Source organism: Zootermopsis nevadensis, unplaced genomic scaffold, assembly GCF_977971745.1.
Source record: "Zootermopsis nevadensis isolate Lab colony 2312 unplaced genomic scaffold, Znev_1.0 Znev_ptg000020l, whole genome shotgun sequence".
NCBI lineage: Eukaryota > Metazoa > Arthropoda > Insecta > Blattodea > Termopsidae > Zootermopsis > Zootermopsis nevadensis.
The window spans coordinates 8,161,449-8,183,921 of NW_028259152.1; the positions used below are offsets into that span (position 1 = coordinate 8,161,449).

General features: G+C 36.8%; 2 protein-coding genes across 2 annotated transcripts in view; one reads left to right on the top strand and one right to left on the bottom strand.

The window, feature by feature from the left end:
• Positions 1-308: 308 nt before the first annotated feature.
• The window catches only part of LOC110835394 (uncharacterized), a 32,152-nt gene continuing 9,987 nt past the window's right edge, over positions 309-22,473 (bottom strand). The window contains exons 2-5 of the mRNA XM_022075548.2: positions 7,840-7,947; positions 2,460-2,552; positions 1,405-1,555; positions 309-717 (exon numbers count right to left, since the gene is read on the bottom strand). Of these exons, the coding sequence (XP_021931240.1) occupies positions 634-717; positions 1,405-1,555; positions 2,460-2,552; positions 7,840-7,943 (432 nt within the window). The 5' untranslated portion in view covers positions 7,944-7,947 and the 3' untranslated portion in view covers positions 309-633. The remainder of the gene's footprint in view (positions 718-1,404; positions 1,556-2,459; positions 2,553-7,839; positions 7,948-22,473) is intronic.
• LOC110835359 (non-canonical pre-mRNAs endonuclease FASTKD5, mitochondrial) overlaps positions 4,462-22,473 on the top strand; it is a 58,627-nt gene continuing 40,615 nt past the window's right edge. Inside the window, exons 1-3 of the mRNA XM_087351664.1 lie at positions 4,462-4,816; positions 9,878-10,028; positions 10,136-10,270. Of these exons, the coding sequence (XP_087207790.1) occupies positions 4,799-4,816; positions 9,878-10,028; positions 10,136-10,270 (304 nt within the window). The 5' untranslated portion in view covers positions 4,462-4,798. The remainder of the gene's footprint in view (positions 4,817-9,877; positions 10,029-10,135; positions 10,271-22,473) is intronic.

Below are 22,473 nucleotides of genomic sequence, written 5' to 3' on the forward strand. Positions count from 1 at the left end.
ATTAGGTTGAGGGAAACCACAAAGAATATATTTGAGTTGATGTAACCATTATCTGGTTGAGATTCAAACCATTTTCCTCATATATTATATCTGTGTTCATTTATTTGGCCCATTGTCATTCTCCACCTTCCTTTTGTATCCCTTTCATACACTTGTATACTGGCAAGGCCCATAACTTGCAGTGAGTACCCAGGTCACAGATAATTGCCTGCATTGTCTTGCTGTATGCTTCAATGTTGTTACCATAAGCACAGTGATCTTATTCAAAATCCTGTATGCACCATAATAATCGGTCTCTAATAAGATGCTGACAGTTTACAGAGTTTTTATTTTGAGAAGTACAAGTACAGGCATCAGGGATAGCTAATCTAAGAAATATAACAAAAAATATATCTTATCTATAGCTATGTTATACTGTAACTCACATTACACAGAACTGCATGAGCAATAGAGCATTGCCTGCAAGGATATATATCATATACAGGCAATTTAGCCACAGTGACAGTAGAATGCATATTCGATGTTATTAAAGATGTCTCTATTAGTAACCAACAAAAGCACTTCTTTCTATTTATTTCAACAGAATGGATAGGATTAAACATACATAGTAGATTTGTGGGAAAGGAAAATACACTAGTAGTCATATGTGACATCAGTGTCCCTGGATCGTTTCCTGTTGCTGAGGTACCAATCATAAAATGTATCTGTCTTCAAACCCTGTGGACAGAGGAAAATAGCATATTTCAATATTTATTTCACTGTTATCGATAGTAATGATTTTCATATTATTTAGTACTCTCCTAATTTATTTAAACTTTAGCATTTTGATGAAGCCATGGTTTTATCAGTTTTAAAAAATCCTTAATATTTCTTCCATTTAATCCTACATATCTTCATATGCAAAAAGACATTTAGGGCATTTGAAAGAAAATTATGAGAAGAATATTTGGACCCATGAGGGGTGAAGAAAGTTATTTAATGATTCTGTGTCAACCGCTGAAGTTGCATTGCGTCGAATGTGACTGGAAGATGATCATGAATCATTAATAATGAGAATGAGAAGAAATTTTGGAGGCAGTCATGACCTGGTATTCATCTGGAAGGGCAGGAAAATTACTGAATTTCTCATTCAGGAGAGTTAATAGCTGATGTCAACTAGGTTTCAAACTAGGTGCCTTTGAAATACAAGTATAAAGCATTAATCTTTATATAAGGTTACTTGGTGTTAGAGTGAGAATAGAGAATATTACATAAAGAAGACCTTCACTACTTGTATTCTTCTTATTGTGTAGTTAGGGTGATTAAATGAAATATGCTGAGGTGGATGAGGCACATAGCACATTCTGAAATGTGAAGTGCATACAAAATATGTTTTTATTTTGAGGTTAACAATGTGATGCTCACCTGTTGGTCACCTGCAGCACTCCATGCCTGACCAGAATGCCCTCTTGTAGCAAATCCTTGAACTTGGCCTCTGCTATCACTCTGCTGTGGTACTGCAATAGGTTGGGGTGTTGCATACAGGCCCAAGACTTCTTCCAAACCATCCACTTTCCTACATACAAAGCATAAAAACATTGAGCTTTGTAATTTCAAATGTAAGAACAAGAAACATAACCTCAAAATCTTACAAACATAACCTATATTGCCATAAAACAGTAGGGTCTGAAGAACATTTTATCTACTCAGTCAGTGAGTATGTGCATTTTAGAAACAAAGAAACCTGTACTCAGAATTAAGAAATGGGAAATAAATAATTTCTAAGATTTTTTACCAAATAAAACTTAGATTAATATACTCATATATGAAGGTTTATACTTCTCAGATTTGGCACAACAGTCACAGTATTAACAGTGAACTTGTTCGGTGTTGGCTGTTATTGGCCATATTTCAGTAAAGGATGAAAGAGGAAAAAGCAATATTTTGGGGGTGAAAATTTATGGCATCTAATCTTCCTTTTATCAGGATTGTGCAAAGTGTGATTTGCATGTTATCATCAGAATCAATTTTCTGATTAAATGTATAGAGTAATTGACGATTTTGATGTATGTGAGGTAAAATACAACAGAGATTGTAATGGTACAAGAGGGTTTAACTACTCACATGCTTTTCTAAATGACAAGTAGTTGTTTGGATTGAATGCATGTTTTAAATTTATTTCTGAAAAGTTTTTCTTATCAGTACAGAGGAAAGAAACCATGTCAGTATGAAGTTCATAACATATTCTCACTGTCAGTAATAACTCAGTACTGCCAATCTCTTAATGGTTAAATAAAAAGCCCTTCAGTTTATCTGTAAAATATTTATTAAAACATTTGAAAGCTGAATTCCAAGGTCTGTATTAACGCAGCTGTCACCACATTTCACAAGTTACATGACCCCATGCCATTATTAATTATGGCATCCATCCCTGAGTATAAAGTATAAATTTCAGTGAATGGTACTGAATGTCTCAGTACCTGTCTGTGTCAAGAAGGTAGCCTGGTCGATTTGCTTGCAGGAATCCCCTCTTTGCGGCCACTCCTCTGCACTTGGGCGCGTAGACAAAACGTCTGCAAAAAAGAAAGTTCTATTTTCATAATTTTCATCTTACAATACGCATCATTATGAAAGTAACTGTACAGAGACGTAACACGATGTGTCAGGTTTCCCGAGTTTCTCTCATGTAAACACGAGACCCTCCTGTAAGACTGCAGTCTACACATTTACAATTCTGTAAATATAAATAATTTATTTTATTTTTGTTAGCTCTTAATTAATTCAGTAGAATGGAGTTTGTTGAGAAGCTACTAATTGCTCAGTGTTTCCCAAATGTTCACAAGTGCACACCACTGAACTGTAACCCGTGCCAGATAAATCCAATCCACATTCTCAACCGAATTTCTTTAAAATCCTTTCAATTATTATCCTCCCATCTACCCATAGGTCTCTCAAATTGTCTCTTCCCTTCATCATAACAGACTACATGCTCGAAAAATTTACGAAATCAAGAAAATCGCTCAAAAATTGTTGAATACGAAATACTTGTTGAAACAAAGTGTTGAACTGTCAATGTGTTTTTTTGGAAGAGTTCAAATATTGTTACGGAGTGTGCTATAACAACTTAGGTTTCCTTAATGTGGAGCCACGGGGTCTGCAAGTCAAAGGAGTAGTAGAAGGTCGTCAAGGATTATCTAAAATCTCAGGAACTATATGCCTGAGAATTGATTAAATCTTACGTAGTCCAAAGAACACTTACTCCAAGAAATTATTGAACTTTCAGTAACAGTTCAAGGACTCGTTGCTTTGAAAACAAGTGACATTAATTACAGCTTAACGAAAACAGAAACTTTCAAGTTGAAAGCAGTTTCAGGCAGTTCAGAATAATCTCTTTTTCCTAAAATTTTAATTTCAATAAAATCGTTTCATATAAATGCTTGCAGGTCCCCATGGTAGCTCGGTGTGAGGCTTCTGCAACACTGGAATAACGGGTTCGAATCCCATTCCGGGAGTTCAAGTTGTTCTGCGATTGCCTGATTCTTCAGCCAAGTGTTCTCCTGTCGTACTTATTTGTTTAGCAACAGAAACCTTCTTCACCGGAAATCGAATCCAGGGTAGCTTTAGGGGCTGTGACTTTCTTTTTCATAATTCTTTTCTTGGAAACAAACAACTTTGGTCTTGGCGACGTCCTTGTAACGTGCTTAGTTTCCGAGCTACAAAAACCATCTTCACCGGGAATCGAACTCAGGACACGTTTTTCCGGAGTTTTGACACTCCTATGTTCTCTTTATAGACTCGAGAAATAAGCATGCCAAGTCTGGTGCAAATCGGTATCTCGAGCTATAAAAGAACAAACGTAACCAACATGTTACTGCATACCCACAAATTCAGCTTAAAAGATGTATAAGAACTTAATTTTGAAAAACGTTTTATAAGAACACAGTAAATTAAGTTCGTTATTATCAGTAACGATTTTGAGAATAAAGAAGTACATTTTATGTTTATAACGTCGTGTTTCAATAACCGCCAAATCGAAACACATTTAGACTACATTTCCAGAATTTGATTATAGAAGGTTTTATGTTGCAGGCTGTGTTTGGGCACGTTGAACCGGTTTGGAAACTTTTATGACATTGTAATTTAAAGGAAATAAGCGGATCCTGTTGACTCTTCCTCTGTGTTGTGTTTGAAGGAAGGAAAGTTTAAAAAGTTCCTTTCTCTACGCTTTCAGACTGCTTAGAATTTGTATATTAAATGTTTGATCGTTACGAACAATTTCACCGCGATTGCGTATTCTATTTTACTAAATATCAGTCCACTTTGTTGACATCTACCGCGTGTGCACCAGAATGACTCATACCTTAATGAAAGACAGGGAAATTTTTATTGGCAGTGAATAATTCCACCAAACCTGTTTACTTTTTCTTTTGTTTCTACCTCAGTGTACTAAATGCATCGCAATGTTACTGTGATTATGCGTAGTTCAATAGAGTGTTTACTAGAAAGAGGTCTCGTGTGGGAATAGTGGACTGTGCGCTTCATATTTTGTGCTCGAAAAAATTGGTTGTTTTTACGAAAATCCGCGTTAAATATCGCTGTACGTAATAGTTGCGTTATCCAGCCTATATTTATAGAGGTATTTGTTACAAATTGGAACTTGTTGCAGTTCACTGTATGTATAGAGCCTATCAATGTTGGAACAACGTTTTAGGGATAAATTCGTGCAAGAATTATTCCTAGGTCTTTGTCAGTGTTTACCGAGGTTATGTGGTTTCTACATTAAATGTGATACATACACGGACAGGGACATTGATTTCGTATGCATGGTTTTCAACAGGTGAGTTAAATATCCGTTTTAAAATGTCTGTACATTGTATATTTTAAAATGGCCATGCTTGTTGTATTTAGTAACCTGTTCTGTTGATTGAAAACCCGCAATTTGTTTGCCGGAGATATTTAGGGATGTGAAATAAATTCAGATCAAAAGCGACGAAGTTCAGAGGGCTCTAAATCTTCCATTCGTAGAATTCAATGCGTTAAGGTGCCAAGTAGAGACTTATACCGCTCAGTTATATATATTATTATTTTAAAACTCGGAAGCTAAGCTTTAGTGTTCAAAAACAAAGGTAAAAGTTTTTAAAAGGCAAATAATTTAGGAAACTCGTAGAAGAAATGTCAAGTTTCAGAATTCGGATATTTTGAAATGCCCGTGGACATCAGATGATAACGGAAGAAACAAACTAAACTTTCCTTAAATTTGTATAGCACGTGATTACGCTTGGATCCTGTTCGAGTTTTCTTGCCCAATTTATTTTCGTGTTTATTTGCTGCTGACACAAATATATCACTTGCTACATAGTTTATCACATTAAAGGTAGCACTCCATTAAACATATACAACGTTAAATAATGTTTGAAATATAACATACGTTGATATATATTTTACAATGCTCCGTGTTTCAGAAATAGGAGTTATATTCGATTTTTGTTTGAAGTTGGGGCTAAAATATACACTAAAATTTTAAGTGTATACCCCAAGTAACTAACTCCGTGGAGTATTGTCCTTTAGAAATTAACAGAACGTCGATCAACTGGTAAATAAATTGCCCGCCTTTCATGAAACCTGAAGGGTCATCAGACCTACAGTGCTTACACATCGGATGGCTGATGGACCCTGTTCCGAAGTAGTGAATTCTGTCCACATCCTAAAGATCCGTTTAAATGTTACGGTCTTGTCTATGTCTGATTCTTCCAAGTGGTCTCTTCCCTTTGGATTTTCCCTTTATAATGTCGTGTACATTTCTGATCTCGCCCGTGTGGTCTATATTTACTTCCGATTTTCCCATCATTGATATCACTGCGCTAATAATGTTAAGCGAAGAACACAGATTATGAATTTTCTTACTGTGTAATGTTGTCCATACTCCCATTACTTCTACTGTCTTAAGCCAAAATAATTTTGTATGTCAGACTTCCTACCCCAGATGGAACTGAAATTCGATGAGTAATTTCTGATATTAGCCCTTTAAAGCCCAATTGTAACTCGTGTACCACTTTCTCTTGCTTCAATAATAATTCATTCTAAATGTTATATTCATGGGTTTCGCATGATTCTTGCCGTAAATAAGGATTATTTCTTTAAGTAGCATTAACAAGCTAATCTTTGTAATGGTGAAGTGTGAGGTTTTCTTTACGTTACGAACTGAATTCTTAAATATTGTTTGGACGTGCTTCGGCTTCAAGGGGTTAAACTTGCATATTTAAGGAGACGATATCTCCCAGTTATGTGTTAATTTTAATTGCGTTTTACTGAAAGAACACAAAAAACATTGAAACGCAAAAAGACTGAAAGAGGCTACATATCTGCAAAAGAGCTAAGTATGAACACATAAGTATAAGCTTTCATAAAGTGGGATTGGCAGAACTATAACAGAAACGAAAGAGAAATGTAAGCCAAAATTATGAAGAAAAGTACAGAGAAATAAATCATATAAAATAATTAAATAACTTAATAATTGCTTGTTAGTCGATATCATCTGACGACGCCGCTTAAATGGAAGTAGTTATTGGACCAAATGGCACGATGTTTATAAAGAAGTGACATGATCTCTTTTAATGTATTACCTTAACATTTGATAATTCTCAGTAAAATCTCGATAGGTATAACTGACCGAGAGTCGAGCCTGGATCTTATCTTAATACAAATTTGGAACGCGAGGAGAACAGCAATAAAACAAGGTGTGGGTATGATTTATATTTATGCATGGAAGGCATTTTGAAGGTATATAAAGTAAAGGGACTGTTTTAAAATAGTTACGTCTCTTTCAGCACTACCTGGCATGACGTTATCTATAATTAAAATGCTACGAAAAGTCTTATTAAAATTCTGTTATTAGCTGCGGGTTAGAAGTTCTAGGTTTGATTCCCGGGGGTCGGGGCATGGTTTTTCTCTTCGCCACCATGTTTTCACACCGGCTCTGGGGTGGACTAAATTTCCTATCCATTTTATTCGGAGGGATCATTCCTCCGGGTGAAAAAGGATGAAGCGTGAAGCCTTCATTCAAATTCGTCCAGGGCTGAGTTTCGGAATACGAACAGCTGTACTTGGCAATCTTCAAATGGTGTTGCTCAGATTCAGACGGATTTAGTTTTACGTTTTCAACTTTATTCAGGATTCTAAAGCTGGGCTGTTATTCATTGGATTATAAATATTTAATGTATAAATAGCACTCGGAAGCTTGTACAGGTGATATTGAAGTGAACTCTTGTTTCTAAATGAATGTTGACGAATGTCTCAGCAGGCTCAGTTCCAACACTGTTAATTATGTATCCTAATACCAGCAATCCCAAGTGTTCTCTTTGTGAGTGGTACCAGATTTCGTGTAGTCTTTTGTTTTACCAGTAGGCATTTGTTTTCTCTCCCCCCCCCCCACACACACACCGTAGGTGTCGCAGAGGAGGTGTGTGATTAAAGCACAGTCATACCACCTGTTGGTGGAAACTGAACTTTTATTGGAAAAATCTGTTAAAGGTCAGATCTCAGGGGGAACAGGCCACTTTTGGAGGCCTAAGCGGAGACAAAGGAATAACAATAAAATGTATATCTAAAAAACGTGGCGTGAAGGCATATATTGGATGAAAGTGGCTCAGAACGCGATCGAATGTCCAACTTTTCCGAATCCTATAATGAAACTTCTTAACGCATAAACCTCTACAGTCTAACTAATGGTGCAGACCTTTCGATGGCTGATTCTCCTTTCGCGAAGTCTCACCTCCTGTCTTAAGAATTAAGAAATCCTCAACAACAGGGGAGACGAAGTTATAATCCGACTGTAACACCAAGAAAAACAATGGAACTGACCTGCAATCGAGAGGTCCAGGGACAGCTTCTGTCATCGCGATCAGGTATAACAGCATGCCGGTTGACAGCAGCAGCGGCAGAAGGCGGGCACATCCTCTGGACATGGCACTGTAACAGATTGGGCCCACGTTATCTAAAGTTGCTATATCAGTTAACAGATCTGGAAAAACATTCAATAAACATATCAGGAAAATGTAACTTGTATCATTAGGATTTATTAACTTCTTAAAACACTGCCTTGCTACTATTGTTGGTTTACTCCGAACTGGTTTTCCATTGTTAACATCCGATGTTTTGTCCGTGTTTATAGCCCACTTATTCTCCAGACATCGTCCACGAAGGATAGTGGAATGGAGAGAGAACGTTTTCGAACATTCCGTAGAATCGGGACCGCCAGAGAATTCCTTCAAAGCGTAAAAGCAAACAAAGCCAATCCCTCCTTGCAGCTGGACGTAATTCCAAATACAAATAAGGGAACTAATTCTTGCTGCACATGTATACCGAAGGTTGTTTACTTATTCCCTAAACTTTGTCTCCTTTTAATTCTATTGAAATTTCCAGTATATTAATTTGTTTCACTAAATGACGTCTCAGTTATTATTTACTTAAGAAGGGCTCTGATCCGTGGTGTTAGTTAAAAGACGTCTCAAGAGATTTCCCGTAACAGCTGATTGTCTATATTTTGCCGATTAAATAATAACAATATCTTGTCCCTATCAACTCGCAACCATGCTTTGATACTATGTACCTTAAGTTCTTATCCCGTGAGGAGCATCCGTTTAAGGGATTACATTGTATGGGACAAGAAAAAAACATTCTTCCTCCTAAAGCTGTTATGGGTCAAGTTTTGTGGCCCGATCCATTTCAGAATAATTCTGAAATTACTCCTTCAGGTAATTCAGTAAAAAGTTGCTAAATGGATAATTTTTACCCAAGAGAGAATATAACAGGAGGATGGGAGAAAACCGCATAAAAAGAATTTGTTGTTATTTGTGCTTTAAATAAAATATTATAATCAAGGTAGATTAGATGGGCAGAACATGCAGCGGACACAGGAGAGTTGGAGAAAAGCTTATCACATTTTTTTCGGAAAACGCAATATCAAAACCCTCTTGTGAGCCCTTAGCTTTCTTAACAGTACGTTGTTAAAATGGATGTCAATGAAACGGGATGTGACGATGTGGACTGGATTTAGAGCCAGGGATTTTGTGGACGCGATATTAAACCTTTAGGTTGCTAATTTCTTGACCAGCTGAGCGAATATTAGCTTCTCAATAAATACTTTCCTCCATGAACTTGGACATTTGACGAGATTCGTTTGACGGGGGAAGGGCCCTTCGCCACACCTGTACCTACACAGAACTTCCTTGACCCAAGAGCATTCGAAGCAGTATTCCTAGTGCGACATTTCTTGAAGTTAAATTAAGTTATATTTAAAACGGTTTGGAACAAGTGTTCATCAGACCGTGTAAGAATAGAGCACGCAGTTGATTGGGTCCATACATGAACGTCTTGGATGTGCAAATACATGAATTCTCTAAAGTATTGATACAGGACTATGCTTTTTCTAGCACAGGGAAGAAATCGTGTGTATAATCTGGCGAACCAGAACTGAACGTTGAAATTATTCATCTGTTTTGCCGGCGGAAGTGAACAGGAAAAATTGGCTGTACCTTTATTTCGTTCTGAATGCAAACTACTTCCAATATTCAACTCTGTGATAAACCAACCACGTTGTTTAGCCAGTCGATATGTATTTTAGTTGAGTAATTTAATAGTTGCATGAATTTCCACTGAAAAAACCATTCAAGAGAGCTTATTGTTTGGGGGTGGGGGGGTTAATCAATTATTATGTGACGTAGAACGACAGAACGATCATGAATGACGAATTTGGGAGTGGAAGAATATTCATGGTCTGTGTCATTCCTGCCCTATGATTTGCCTTAAGAAACTAATAAAATGAGCAGAAACCTCAAATAAGACAAAGGACTTCCTGATGTGTGTTAAACACTACACCACGACTTTTTGTCTTTCCCAGAACCGAGATTCTTCAGGCAATGAAGTGGCTAGCTATGGGATTGATGACCGGGTTTTGGTTCTCGGAAAAGGGAAATATTTATTTTCACTGCCCGTGTTGCAGGCCCACACAATTTTCTGCGAAATGACTACAAAGGACTCTCTCTCCGGCGGTAAGACTGCCGGAGTTTTTAAGCTAATTTATTGATTTTATCTAGTGTCGAGATTACAGATATTTATTATATACCAACCGCTTTTAATTACTTTACTTTTTTGTTAGATCTTTACATTTTCATTGTCTTCTCGGTGATCGCCCTGATGATGGAGGCAGCAGGCACCTCTGAAACATCGGTAAAATCTTTCCAGACTACACGGCGCAACAACCTAGAAGTCGGCCATCTTAATACTCGCCCCCGTGAGTACATGAAATTTCACTTTTCGATCTATCGCTCATATAATGTTGCCATTCTATGCCATGTAAGCTGTAAACTTTGTAAGAAATAGTTAAACAATGGAAAAGCAAATTGCTTTGGATCATACAAAAGCTGATTCGTTTAATCGTTACAGTTGTCCCTGTAGTTTCCGTCTCTTGCTGCTTCAAGAGTCCTCCTCTAGTGGAGCATTCGCTAAACTGTCATCCGAAAGTAGCGTAGGGCCTTACTTTCCAAGCTGTGAGCGTCTAGGCTGTCAAGTTTGTCGCACTTTTCCCCTGAAAGATTGTGTCCCGCACTTTTCTTACGTCAGTTACTTACCTGCCACAGCCTTAAAAGGAATTTTCTCATTAGACCCAACTTTATGCATAACTCTTACAGGTTAAACTGAAACTCAGGCAAAACTTTCCTTACTAAAAGTTGATAGTAGATCAGAACAAAAGCTTTGTTGTGAAATTTGTACAGTTAACTTTATGATATAGAACTTGCTTACAATTCCACTATCTGACTCCAATTTATGAGACAGGCCTGTTCTGACCTCCCTTTTTACGCCGCCTTGTTTATAAACGCAAAATGAACATTTATAAAGAATGCCTCAAAGTAAATTTTTAGAACATAAAGGTTTAGTTGCTAAATACTTTCTTCACAAATTTATAACTCATTGGCTTTGATGCTACTTCACAATATTCAGAATCCCATCAGCGAGCTGTGGTTGGTTGCCCTTCCCTTTTCTTAATTTTGGGCATAGATATTAATCTCAGTAATTTCCCATAACTAACTAACTATCTAACTAAACAACTAACTCCCTAGTAGCAGAACCCGCAGGTCCAACACCGACAACACTAAAGCCCGCCACCGGCCACTATCCTGATCCAACTCCATCCATTTACCATCCTCATAGCCCACCTCCCTAAATACATCTTTATATTATCATCCCATCTCCTTCTTGGTCTTCCCAGTTGTCGTTTTCCAGGATGATTCCCTACCAAAATTCTGTATGCACCCCTTGCTTCTCCCATGCGTCATCAGAGAAGTCCCAGTGTGCTTAATGGGTATCAAGATGTGGGAATGTTGTGCTTTTAACGATCAGATTTTTGGACGTGGTAAAGTTTACTAATCTCGCCCCATTGTCATTACTAAATTCATGTAAACTCTTCAGTAATTTACCATATTTTCTAAAACTTTAAACTTACGGCCCATCTTGGTACTTTCTAAATTGATGTTTATTATAATTAAATTTGTAATTTTACACTATACAAGAAACTAACGAAAGACCCCGTGAAACCCCACCCCCAAAATTGCACACTTATCATGAGAATCTTCTTTCGTCTGTTACCACTGATCAGTTGTCTGTTATTTACATCTGTGGCGAAACGTAATGAAATAAAATGGTTGTCAAGCAACTACGTTATGATATGATAGCACTCATAGAGAAGCAGATAATGCCATGTGGAAAGATTTTATATGTAAGAAGAGGCGTAGTTGAGTAAATACTCTAAGCCTTCAGAACACTGACATGTGTTACACCAATCATAAGTGGTGTCGATAAATGTTACTACACTACACTACGCTCCTCTGCGACTTCCGGAAACTGTAATCAACAGGTGGTCGGTCTACTTGGGGGTTTGGGTCCGTTGTAGTCGCGCGGTTTAGCCTACAGCCCTATTCGAGAATATTGATCCACACACCAGTCATGCGGATTGTAATGCTGTTTGCTGGATCCAGGCTTCAGGGACGTAATCACTTCCACAAATTCGTATTAACCATTTTCAAGCTACGTCGAAGATTTACTCGGTGTTTCACAAAGCAATTGAAGGACACGTCTCATCATTTAAAGTTAAATTTTAGTGGATTTTTAGCAACATAAATAAAACGTTAACATTTAATACACCAGCAGAAGATTTCTGTAAAAGCCTTCATTCAAAATATTATAATTTGCGAATTTACTCGATAGCACAAGTTTTAATAATTTAATTTAATTTTAGTTAAATGAAGTGTCGAAGTTACATTACGAAACGATTAAAATTTAGCATTGTGTATGGTTTATAACTACTTTTTATTGTTATCAGGAGAGTTAAGGGGAATAAGGACATTTCAGAACTGCCTTGACTCTCAATATCGAATACTTCTTTATGTTGATGGCTGTTTGGTGTGGTGAGAATATAGACACTGTGCATAGCGCAAAAATAATTTTGAAATGTACAAAATCCTGTTTTATAGAAGTAAATATTGATAAACCTAAGTATATAGTATGTCATGAACTCAGATTTGCAATACATTGGCAACAGTTTGCTTGAAAACATTTCAGATTTTAAGTAGTATCTTGAAATAAAAAATGAATAAACGCTTTTTATTCATCTTGGTGCTTTTAACCACTAGACGAATAAAATTGTCTAAGAATACATTGCACTAGTAACATGTTTTCTTTATAAAGCTTTAGATTAAGAAGTGAGATCCTTTATTTTAAGAAGGGAATCATCGCGTCTACTTTCTCGAACGTTGTCAGTGTGTATGAAACAGTAATTTTACTTAATGCTTTGTATAGTTCTGGAACTTCGTGTTAAAACGCTGTTCTCAGGAAAATACTTAGACTAAGAAAAATATTGTAAATGGGCAGTTCAGGGCATCTAATAACGAGGAACGTGTGAATTATACAAATTTACTGCGGTGATTACGAAGATGGCTGTCCTCTGGGTTGTTGTACCGCGTGGCCTAAATTTAACGTTTGCAAGCATTACCCAAATTTTATCGGCTCTTTGAGTGGTGGTTTCTTGATTAGTTGTGTTTGTTCTCTCATGTTTTAACATTTTCTACAGTTTCGGAGGATTTATTTTCGAATATTATAAACATGCTCTGCTTTCTGGTGATAAAACATTAAGTACTGTATAGCTTAACTTCGTTGGACATAATAATACAGATGTCTGTTCGTCTTTCACTTCTTGCACAATATGATCTTGACATTTTTGCATTCGTTACTTACAGTGTTTCTTCATTTAATGTAATTAATTTCTGTTACTTCACACATCAACTGGACACGCCCCTTTAACATCCATAATTCATCTCGACATTCAGCACAGAACTTCGAGATATTCTGAGACGGACAGCAAATAGCACGTACGTAAATAGTTGACTACCCTGAAGGTACCTGGTTCCAATCATTAATATAATGCATGTATAGGTTGGCACTTTTTGGTGTGATTCATCATTTAGTTTAAATTTGTTGGGCGACATAATCTCTGGACGTAATTATTAAATTTGTAATTGTTTTCCTTTATATGTACTTTAACGTCGGACGATCATAAAACCTCTTATCGATCCTATTTTGTTCATGATGTTAAATGTGCGAGTATCGGCCCAGACTCCGGCTACTGTGGATGACAGTTTTCATGAAGATGACTGTCCACTGGGTTGTCGTACCGTGTAGTCTCGTAGAATTTTACCGAAATTTCAGAGGTTCTTGCTGCCTTTATCATCAGGGCGATGAGTAAACTGAAACGTCTGTAAACTTCTATCAGACTAAGTGGCGTAATAACCCAGAAGCGAGTCATCTTCATACTTGTCTCCGTGAGAACCTTAAATCTCAGCGACGATTTTCATAATTTATCTTAGTACTTAAGTTTGAATACCAGAATATTCATTACCTTGAAGTAGCCTATGGTTGACTTCTTGCGTCTCGCTAACTATTCATATTTTATTCATCTCATTCTTCGCTATTGGCTTATAACCTCTGTGGCTGAAGTAACGCCATTTTGTAAACGAATAATCGACCCATAAATCTTGAATACGTCTTCACATTCTTTTTTCTGTGTAAGTTTTATAGATTGAATATGTTTCCGCGTTACACCACAGTTTTCTAACTTTGCCAGATGAATGTAACAGAATCGCTTGTTAGTGATGAATTCAAAATTGTTATATTTCCCATGGTTCAGTGTGCACTAGGTATCGTCAGTCAGAAGGCAACTGTTTTGCCATTTAGCAGCACAAGGGATGCGGTATGCTACGAGTTTTGTATAAACATCCCAATTTTCCCATACGTGCTACATTCCTCGGCTGTCCAATACTTACCGATTTAGTTGCTTTTACATTTATTAAGCTTCTTATTATGTAATTTTCTCCAGACTCCTGTTACATTATCTCTCTTAGGTCCAAATATACAGCACTTTGTTCTCAGACTCGTTTAATTGTAATTTTTCCCAGGTTTCTGATTAAAATTATGCCCATGAATAATATTTTTAATACTTTCATAATTTTCTGAATAGGGGTGAAGTGTTTTAATTTCCTGATTAAGTCAAAATTGTATTTCATACCTTATTAAAGCGTCGTTTGTAGAATGTTATATGGTATATAACCGAGCTGTACAATACATCTTTGTGAAAGTAATCATCTAGTTTTCCGAACGAACGAACTTTATAAGAAACATTTTAGTGAGTGAGTGGAAAAGGCATTGCTTGCTTTTTGCAACGTAAAACAGAAACAGTGTTATGACTTGTGTGACCTTCATTTTGGTGCTGAGGTTTCAACAGAAAGCAGTTAATTATTCTCAGGGGATTTATTTACTTCGCTCTAACACCCTAAAACCAGTAAGCCTTGAAGATAAGATCCCTGTAGCAAAGTAAAAAAAGCAAGTGCTACTTCTGGGGGATGCAGTGGAACAATATAATCACAAAATTAAAATGTTAAAGTCTAGTAGTATCCTCTACATGCCATGTGCTTTAACAATCGGTAACGCTCTATTTTTATTTATAGTTTTCGTATGATTCTGTGTAAACAGCGATCATTTCCTTAAACATCATTAACCGGTTTATCTTTGTATTGGTTATGGGTTGTTTTCTTTGCGGTACGGATTACACTCTTAAATATTGTTTAGACGAACTTCAGATTTAAAAGGTTAATGCCACGCATATTTCAAGGGTTGCCGTGTTCCACACTTTACCTGAAAGTTATTCTACCGAATTCCGTAGTTCGTATCCAGGAACGCATAAAACTATTTACTGAAGACAATAAACTAACAAATCAACAAAGTCTGTAGTGGCACTAAAACGTATCAGAAATAAATTGCTCGTTACTTTAGTGTTCTTAAACGTTCTGTACGAGAAACCTCTGGATCCCATAATTCGTTTCCCAAAACTTAAAGCTAACCACTGAGGACGTTATAAACTCATCAGGAGAAATCGGGCTGTTCACAAAGGCGGTGTATCTGAAAAGGCTCAGGTGGTCTAAATGAAAACGGAAACAAAGCGGCAAAAGACGTTTCAAAAGAACAGGCTCTTATTGTGTTCTCAGGAAAGAAAAATGAACGAAAAATAGATGTCAGGACTTTTGTATAGATATAGGCTATCCTGCCAAAGAAGTTGCCCAATCAGAACAGGCTCTAAACAATGTAGTTGCTAGATAAGGCGTTCTTTATATAGGCTGAAGAGTAGCTACAGTATGTTTTCAGGTTCAACTGCCTAAAATAATCAATCTTGGTGCTACTCTATCCAGAAGGTTAGATGAACGACTGAAGAAACTGGTTCAAATCTCGCTTCATTTTTGTCAGGAAAGTCACGCCGTAGTGATTTTTCTTCTGATTTGTATGCGGCAAGTCTCGAGTTCCAGTCTCGGTTCAGAGACCACTAACAGGATTATTTGTGATTTTCCTCAATTCTTCAAATTAGATGCTGGGAGAATATTATCTCCAGTGTCAAATCACAAATTGATGCCTTAGTCTGTCAGTTGATGAGTTGGTTATTTAGTAAATCAGGTGCTCTATAAGTTAAGAATTAGTCAGCCAGCCGGTAAGCCAATGACTCAAACATTTGCAGAATTACTGGTCTAACTGAATTGATGAGTTAATTAGTCAGTAGCAATTAGATGATTTGGTTTAGGAGTTAGGATCTGTGCAGCTAGCAAATAAGACAATGAATCGGGCGGCCAGTTCTTCAGTCATCCACTTAATATTGAGAAATGCGTAATTTGTGTCATTTTGTGGGCACTCTGCTTTTCTGCCATCCCAGCAGAAGTCGAAGTACATGTTGGCGTGGCTACATTTCCGGGGAGCCAGCAGCCGACAAACAGCGATCTGCACTTCTGCTGATCAAATGTTTACTCCAATAATTTTTTCTCACTAAATACACACTGCGGCAATGAGGACAGAAGGCAATGTTTTGCATTTGTTTTACTCTGTTTAAAAATTTTATCCCACATCTGAAAATGTCCTATCATCCAAACTAAAAACATCACCTTATAACGAACGACTCTCATTTGAAAGATCTCGTTCTGATCCCGACATTTTTTAACAAAGTGTGTAAAACATGTTTCATAAAAATTCGATATCTAATTAGCTTAGTCCTGTAGTAACTGAAATTAGCTTTTATTCTAGATAAACCTGGTTTAAATATCGTTTGTTTATTGTGGTTTACGTGTTTTATTACAGAGGCCAAGTTATTTATCAAAATAAGGAGAACTCATCTGAAATATTGTTTATAATTTGCAGTGAAATATGCATTTATTTACTTCAAGATACCAGTAACTGCCCTATTAGCACGCACCCAAACCTTTGCAAGTTCTTGTACTATTCATTTCCCTTCCGAAATGTGTCTAGTGCGACTACATCTCAACGGGACGCATTTAACTTGCTTTCCCTACGGAAGGTAAAAAGGACTTGCATTCTCACAGTGTTCCCGTTCGAGGGTTTGCCTCCCCCTGTTAATTTCCGAATCTACTGACTAATTTTTACGAAACTTGGTACAAACTGCATGACGCCAGATATATGACAGTCGTGCGAATATTTGCGTAGGATTTAATCAAACACTTCTTAATGCAAGATCTTGGTATTTGATGTGGTAATAGGTCATTAAAAGATAAACTCTGCTGATGAAATTATGTTGTTTAGCGTGAAGCAACAACATGGTGGCTGCGCGAATTCTGTATTTACCTTTTCGTTTGCTTCTGTTAGTGAACTTTTACAGTTAGGTATATGTATTTTGCATATATATAGATCATAAACATGCCTAAATTTTGTATGAAAGCATTTCGTATGTAAACAATTGCAAACATAGCAGCGCAGGCTTTGTGAGACTGTGTTTATACAATGCGTAAATTTTATTCGAAACCAATCGTGTTAAGTAGTTGATAATTATATTTTACAATTACTAACTTATATTTCTTGCTGGCCTCACCATACAGACTAAAGACCCTAAAAGGAACAGACGAGTGCCGGAAAATAAGCCACGACCTCTATCCGTCCATCGTCTTGGCACGCGTGATTTCTTTTGGCCGTTTCCTTTTTATTGGAAACGGTGCATTCAGAGATACTTTGTTTATTAAAATGGGCTCATTAAATACGACGTTTATATTGAGCGTAATAAGATACTGTCATGCTGAATTAGCAACTTCTATAGGCTGAACGAAAACTAATTAAGATTTGAATCCTAAGCGTTTAAGTAAGGATTAAGATCATCAATGTGGATATTTCTGTATTTAGATAGCCGTCATTATAATTACAACAAACTTTTTAAATAAATGGAATGCTGTAAATCAGGCTAAAAGAAGCTTGCGAAATAAAATTTCAATTTCTATGTCGTTATGGAAGTTCTACTAGAAATAAAAGGAGGTGCAGTTCAGACAGAAAAGATACGAAAATCACTGAATAGTTAATTCCATAAAGCTAAGTCCTTCTTGATAAGAGAAAGATCACTCAGCTTTTATTTAAACCGAAGATTCATTACTATATCCACAAGAGCCCGCCACTGAACAATATGATGAGTGATATAAACAGGTTGTGTTAATTGTTCTAGTTTTATTTTAGATGTGATAAATATTCTAGACATATATTAAATTTCACCTACAAACGCTTGAAGTGAATCTGAAAGTAACCTTGTTTGTTTACATAACTCATTCCCGAAACTCTGAGTTAAATAAGTTCTTTTAACTCCTGATATTTTCACACGACAACAAGATCAGTATTTCCGAGGACTCTCTTTTGTGTCGTGTTCCATTCATACAACTTTGAGGTATTTCACACGAACACAGACCTGAATAAAGGCTGAAACTCTATTTCGAGTAGTCGCGGCAGGGAATAAATTACTAGGGGCATTAATATTTATCGTGAATGCAGTCTGTAGAAAGGGAATTTTACAAATAAAGTGATGTAGTGCAGGTAATTTACTGGACTACAACACAAGAAAGCTAATGGCATTTACGGCTAAATCCGTACTGGCTTCATTCAAACCGCTAGACGAACATGGATTATGCTGAAGATTTTAAGGACTTCTACATATCCTTCCAGGACTTCTCCAGCACTTCTCTATGAACAAAACACTTCTGCATAACCTCTCCAGGACTTCTCCGGCATTAAGCTAGGACTTAACAGGATATCACCAGGACCTTTCCAGGAATTCTCCAGGACATCCCTACGACCACCGGACGAACACGCTAGAAATTCTCCAGGACACAAACTACCCATCGTAAAATAACACAAGCTTATTTAACCTAACCTGAACAACCTAACCATACCTTACCTAACTAATCCTAACCTAACCTAACCCAACCTATTCCAATGTAACTTATCCCAATCAAACTTAAACGAATCCAAAGCAACCGACTCGCATAGGATCATACCCACCACCGCTCAAGGACTTCCACATAATCTTGCAGGACTTCTCCAGCACTTCTCCAGGATTTATCAAGCACTTCTCCATGACTAAAGAACTTCTGCATATCCTCTCCAAGGACTTCTCCGGCACTACTCTAGGACTTATTCAGAATTTCCCCAGGACGTCCCCAAGACCACCAGACGAACACGCTAGAAATTCTCCAGGACACAACCTAACCCATCGTAAAATAAAACAACCTTATCTAACCTAACCTGAGAAACCTACCCTTACCTAACCTAACCTAACCTAACCTAACCTAACCCAAAACGGAACCTAATCCAATGTAACTTATTCAAATCAAAGTTAAACGAATCTAAAACAACCGACCCTCATAGGATCAAACCCACCACCGCTTAATGCAGAAAATTCCACTAGACGTAAAAAAATGCTCAATAAAAGCAATGGCCCTCGTGGCGATTTGTTTTTGGGGATGTGGAATGTAGACCTTATGCCAGGCTTCTCTGTAATCATATTATGTAGGCCCCGATAAATGCACTAAAATATAAAATATGAAACGTGTCTGTTCATCAGACACATTGATCTTGGTCAGAACAAAACTTTCCAATTGTACAAACGTTAGTTGTGTTCTGTCTTGGATGGGTGACCATTCGAAATTACAATATACAACTACGTGTACATTGTTCTGACTAATCAGTGTTTGTGAATGGCTGTTATATTGTTGTAAAGAAATTCTTCGACACTGCTTTCCCGTTATTTTTACCCCGGAGAAGGAGGCGGCATGTTCCTCCGAGACGTCAGTAATTCTAACCATGTATATGTTAGTATACCCAGAAGATTCTACAGTTGATATATTTCATACAAATTCTGTATGTTACATCGCAAGAGTTTATCAGTTACTAACATCAGAACGTGATATTTTTCTCGGTAGTCATATTCTCCCATTTTCCTCTAAATTATCTTAATAAAATGTAACGAGTTTCACAAATTTATAACCACACAAAAACTCATTACTTTACAGTGAATACGCTGTAATCTCCATCTCAGAAGTTCGAAAGTGACAGTTACGGCAAAGTTTATAATTCCAGTATTTTTCTCTCTATTTATCAGAAATAATATATAACACGCTAGACGTTCACAAGTTTATGAAATATGTAACAAAAACTGTGAACATCACTGTTACAAATCCATTGTTTATTAAATTTCTTTCTCGCGTATACTTGATGTGAGAAGTTAATAAAATTATGTTGTAACCATCTAATTTCTTTTAAACTGCCAGTTTGTTATGTCGTATTGCTGCAAGATATATCAGACACTCTCACGTGACCTGGGATAGAATTAACACATCTGTAAACAATTACACAAATTGAGACGCCCGAAACCTTCCTTCTTATCTCAGAAGTCACGTTAAATTACCACACCCATACTAATTACAGAAGTAAGGAAGTTAGTGACTGAGTGATGAAAACACTACAGTCAAACTTGATGGCGAATTTATGGGTTTGTTTATCTCAGGAACGTGTGCATTATAATGTATTACTTATCAAAGTCCAGTGATACCTGTGTGGCCTACGTGCTTAAACAATCAATAAGGCTTAATTTTTCTGTATGGGGTTCTTATGATTCTCACTGTAAACAGCGATTACTTCCTTAACCAGCATTAACAAGTTACCTTTTGTAATTGAGAAATTTTTTATGGGCTGAATTCTAAGAACACACATGGTTAAGAAAGAACGAAGTTGATGACAGTGGAAAAGAAATTAAAAAAATAAATAAATTAAATAAATGGAGTGTGGAATTAATTTATGTAATCTCTCTGCAACTATTTTTCATTTTAAATAACGTGTTGCAACCATGTGGGTTGTGACATACCAACGTCACCTAAATGTCAAAGTTGATATTTTTCAAATTACGACATAACCAAATGCCACTCCAAACAAAACGTATTTTAAATTGGAGTTCCCTTGACCACATATTATCGAAAGTCTTGTCTATAATAACAAATATTAAGAACAAATTTTGAGAATGTATCATTAATTTTTTAATTTGTTTATTTGTACTGTCAGGTTATTGAACATTAAGCGACACACAGTAATATGCGTATTTTCTTGTGTTTTGTAAAAAGCTCGCTTTTCAGTTACCTGTTATGCCGACTCGCACAATGAGATCGAATTCAGTCGTTTCATTTGTAGTGACGAAGCCAGAAGTCCGTAATTTTACACGAGAAAAACACACACATTAATATGTAACAATCACATAAATAATACCCGTTTCTACTAATTACAACATCTAGACTAAAAATATATAATCAGGAATGTCAAAACCAAACAAATTCTATTCACAGTCCATAAATGAACGCCGTTTTTACAAACAGAATAATGGAAATTAAATTGGCCCATTGTTATTGCGGAGTTAATGGCACGCCAAAAGACATACATACGTGTTGGGGTATGGAAATATTATAGACACTTCCTGTGTAATGGTTGCCAGAGTCTATGTTTACTGAAGAAACTTCTAACATTTTGAGGTATGAAGCTCATCTTCATTATCAGACATTTCTTTTCATATCCACATTGGATTATTTTGTTGCGTGGAGTAACTCACAAACATCACGTGCAATATTACGAACGTTTTTGTTTTATAGAGGACTAATTTTCACATTTTAAAACGGATGGAAACAAAACAAACCTATTTTCAATAGGCCTATAGTGCTGAATATTCGGTGGGTCTACTGTTTCTTCGAATGCCTGCAGGATTTATGGATAGTGCTAAAATGTGTCCTACAAAATATAGTGGCTGTCTTCTGGGTTGTTACACCATGTAGTCGGGCAAAAGCTTTCCCGACGTTTCAGAGGTACTTGCTGCCTCCGCTATCAAGGCCACAATCGCCGTACACAGCGCAACATCCCAGAAGGCAGTCATCTTCATGTTTGCCGGAGTGAAAACCACAAATCTCACATGTTTTACCACTTTCTCGCTATTTTCATGGTTCTGTTTGCGCTATTTCACTCAGTTGTAGACCTAGTCTCATGAAACCGGTGTGTAATTCAGTGCATTGTCAATTTGGTTGGAAATTTCTCTATAAATACATCGTTTTACTTTTTGAATAAGGCGCCACATGAAATATTCTGAGATACACTGGATTCATTTAATAAGAGATTGGCTTTTGTACAAAAAGTATTATTTCGTTTTGGGGTTAAACATTCCCCTCTTCTCTCAGACGCATAATTCTCGCCGTTTATTCAGATAACTAATATGGATTACTCTAAAATCAATTTTAACAAAGAATGTAATCCGCTTACAACGACAATCCCCAACACGAGTCTGGGAACGGAAGTTAGTCGAGCACCTGCTGGAAGAACGGTCTTCCTGGGACTTGGACAGTGACCATCAGTTCACACTTGCGTCGGTTGCTCGAGGTTAACGCACGTCTCACAAACCCTTCACGTAGTCAACGATTTCCAGAGACTAGCAGATGTAAATGGAATTTGATTTTGGAAGTGTTCTGCGCTAAACGTTTTCGGGATAATTTAATTCTACATTTCTTGTATTTACCTGGTGATATGAGTGATAGAATAGTGTTCCTCTTATGT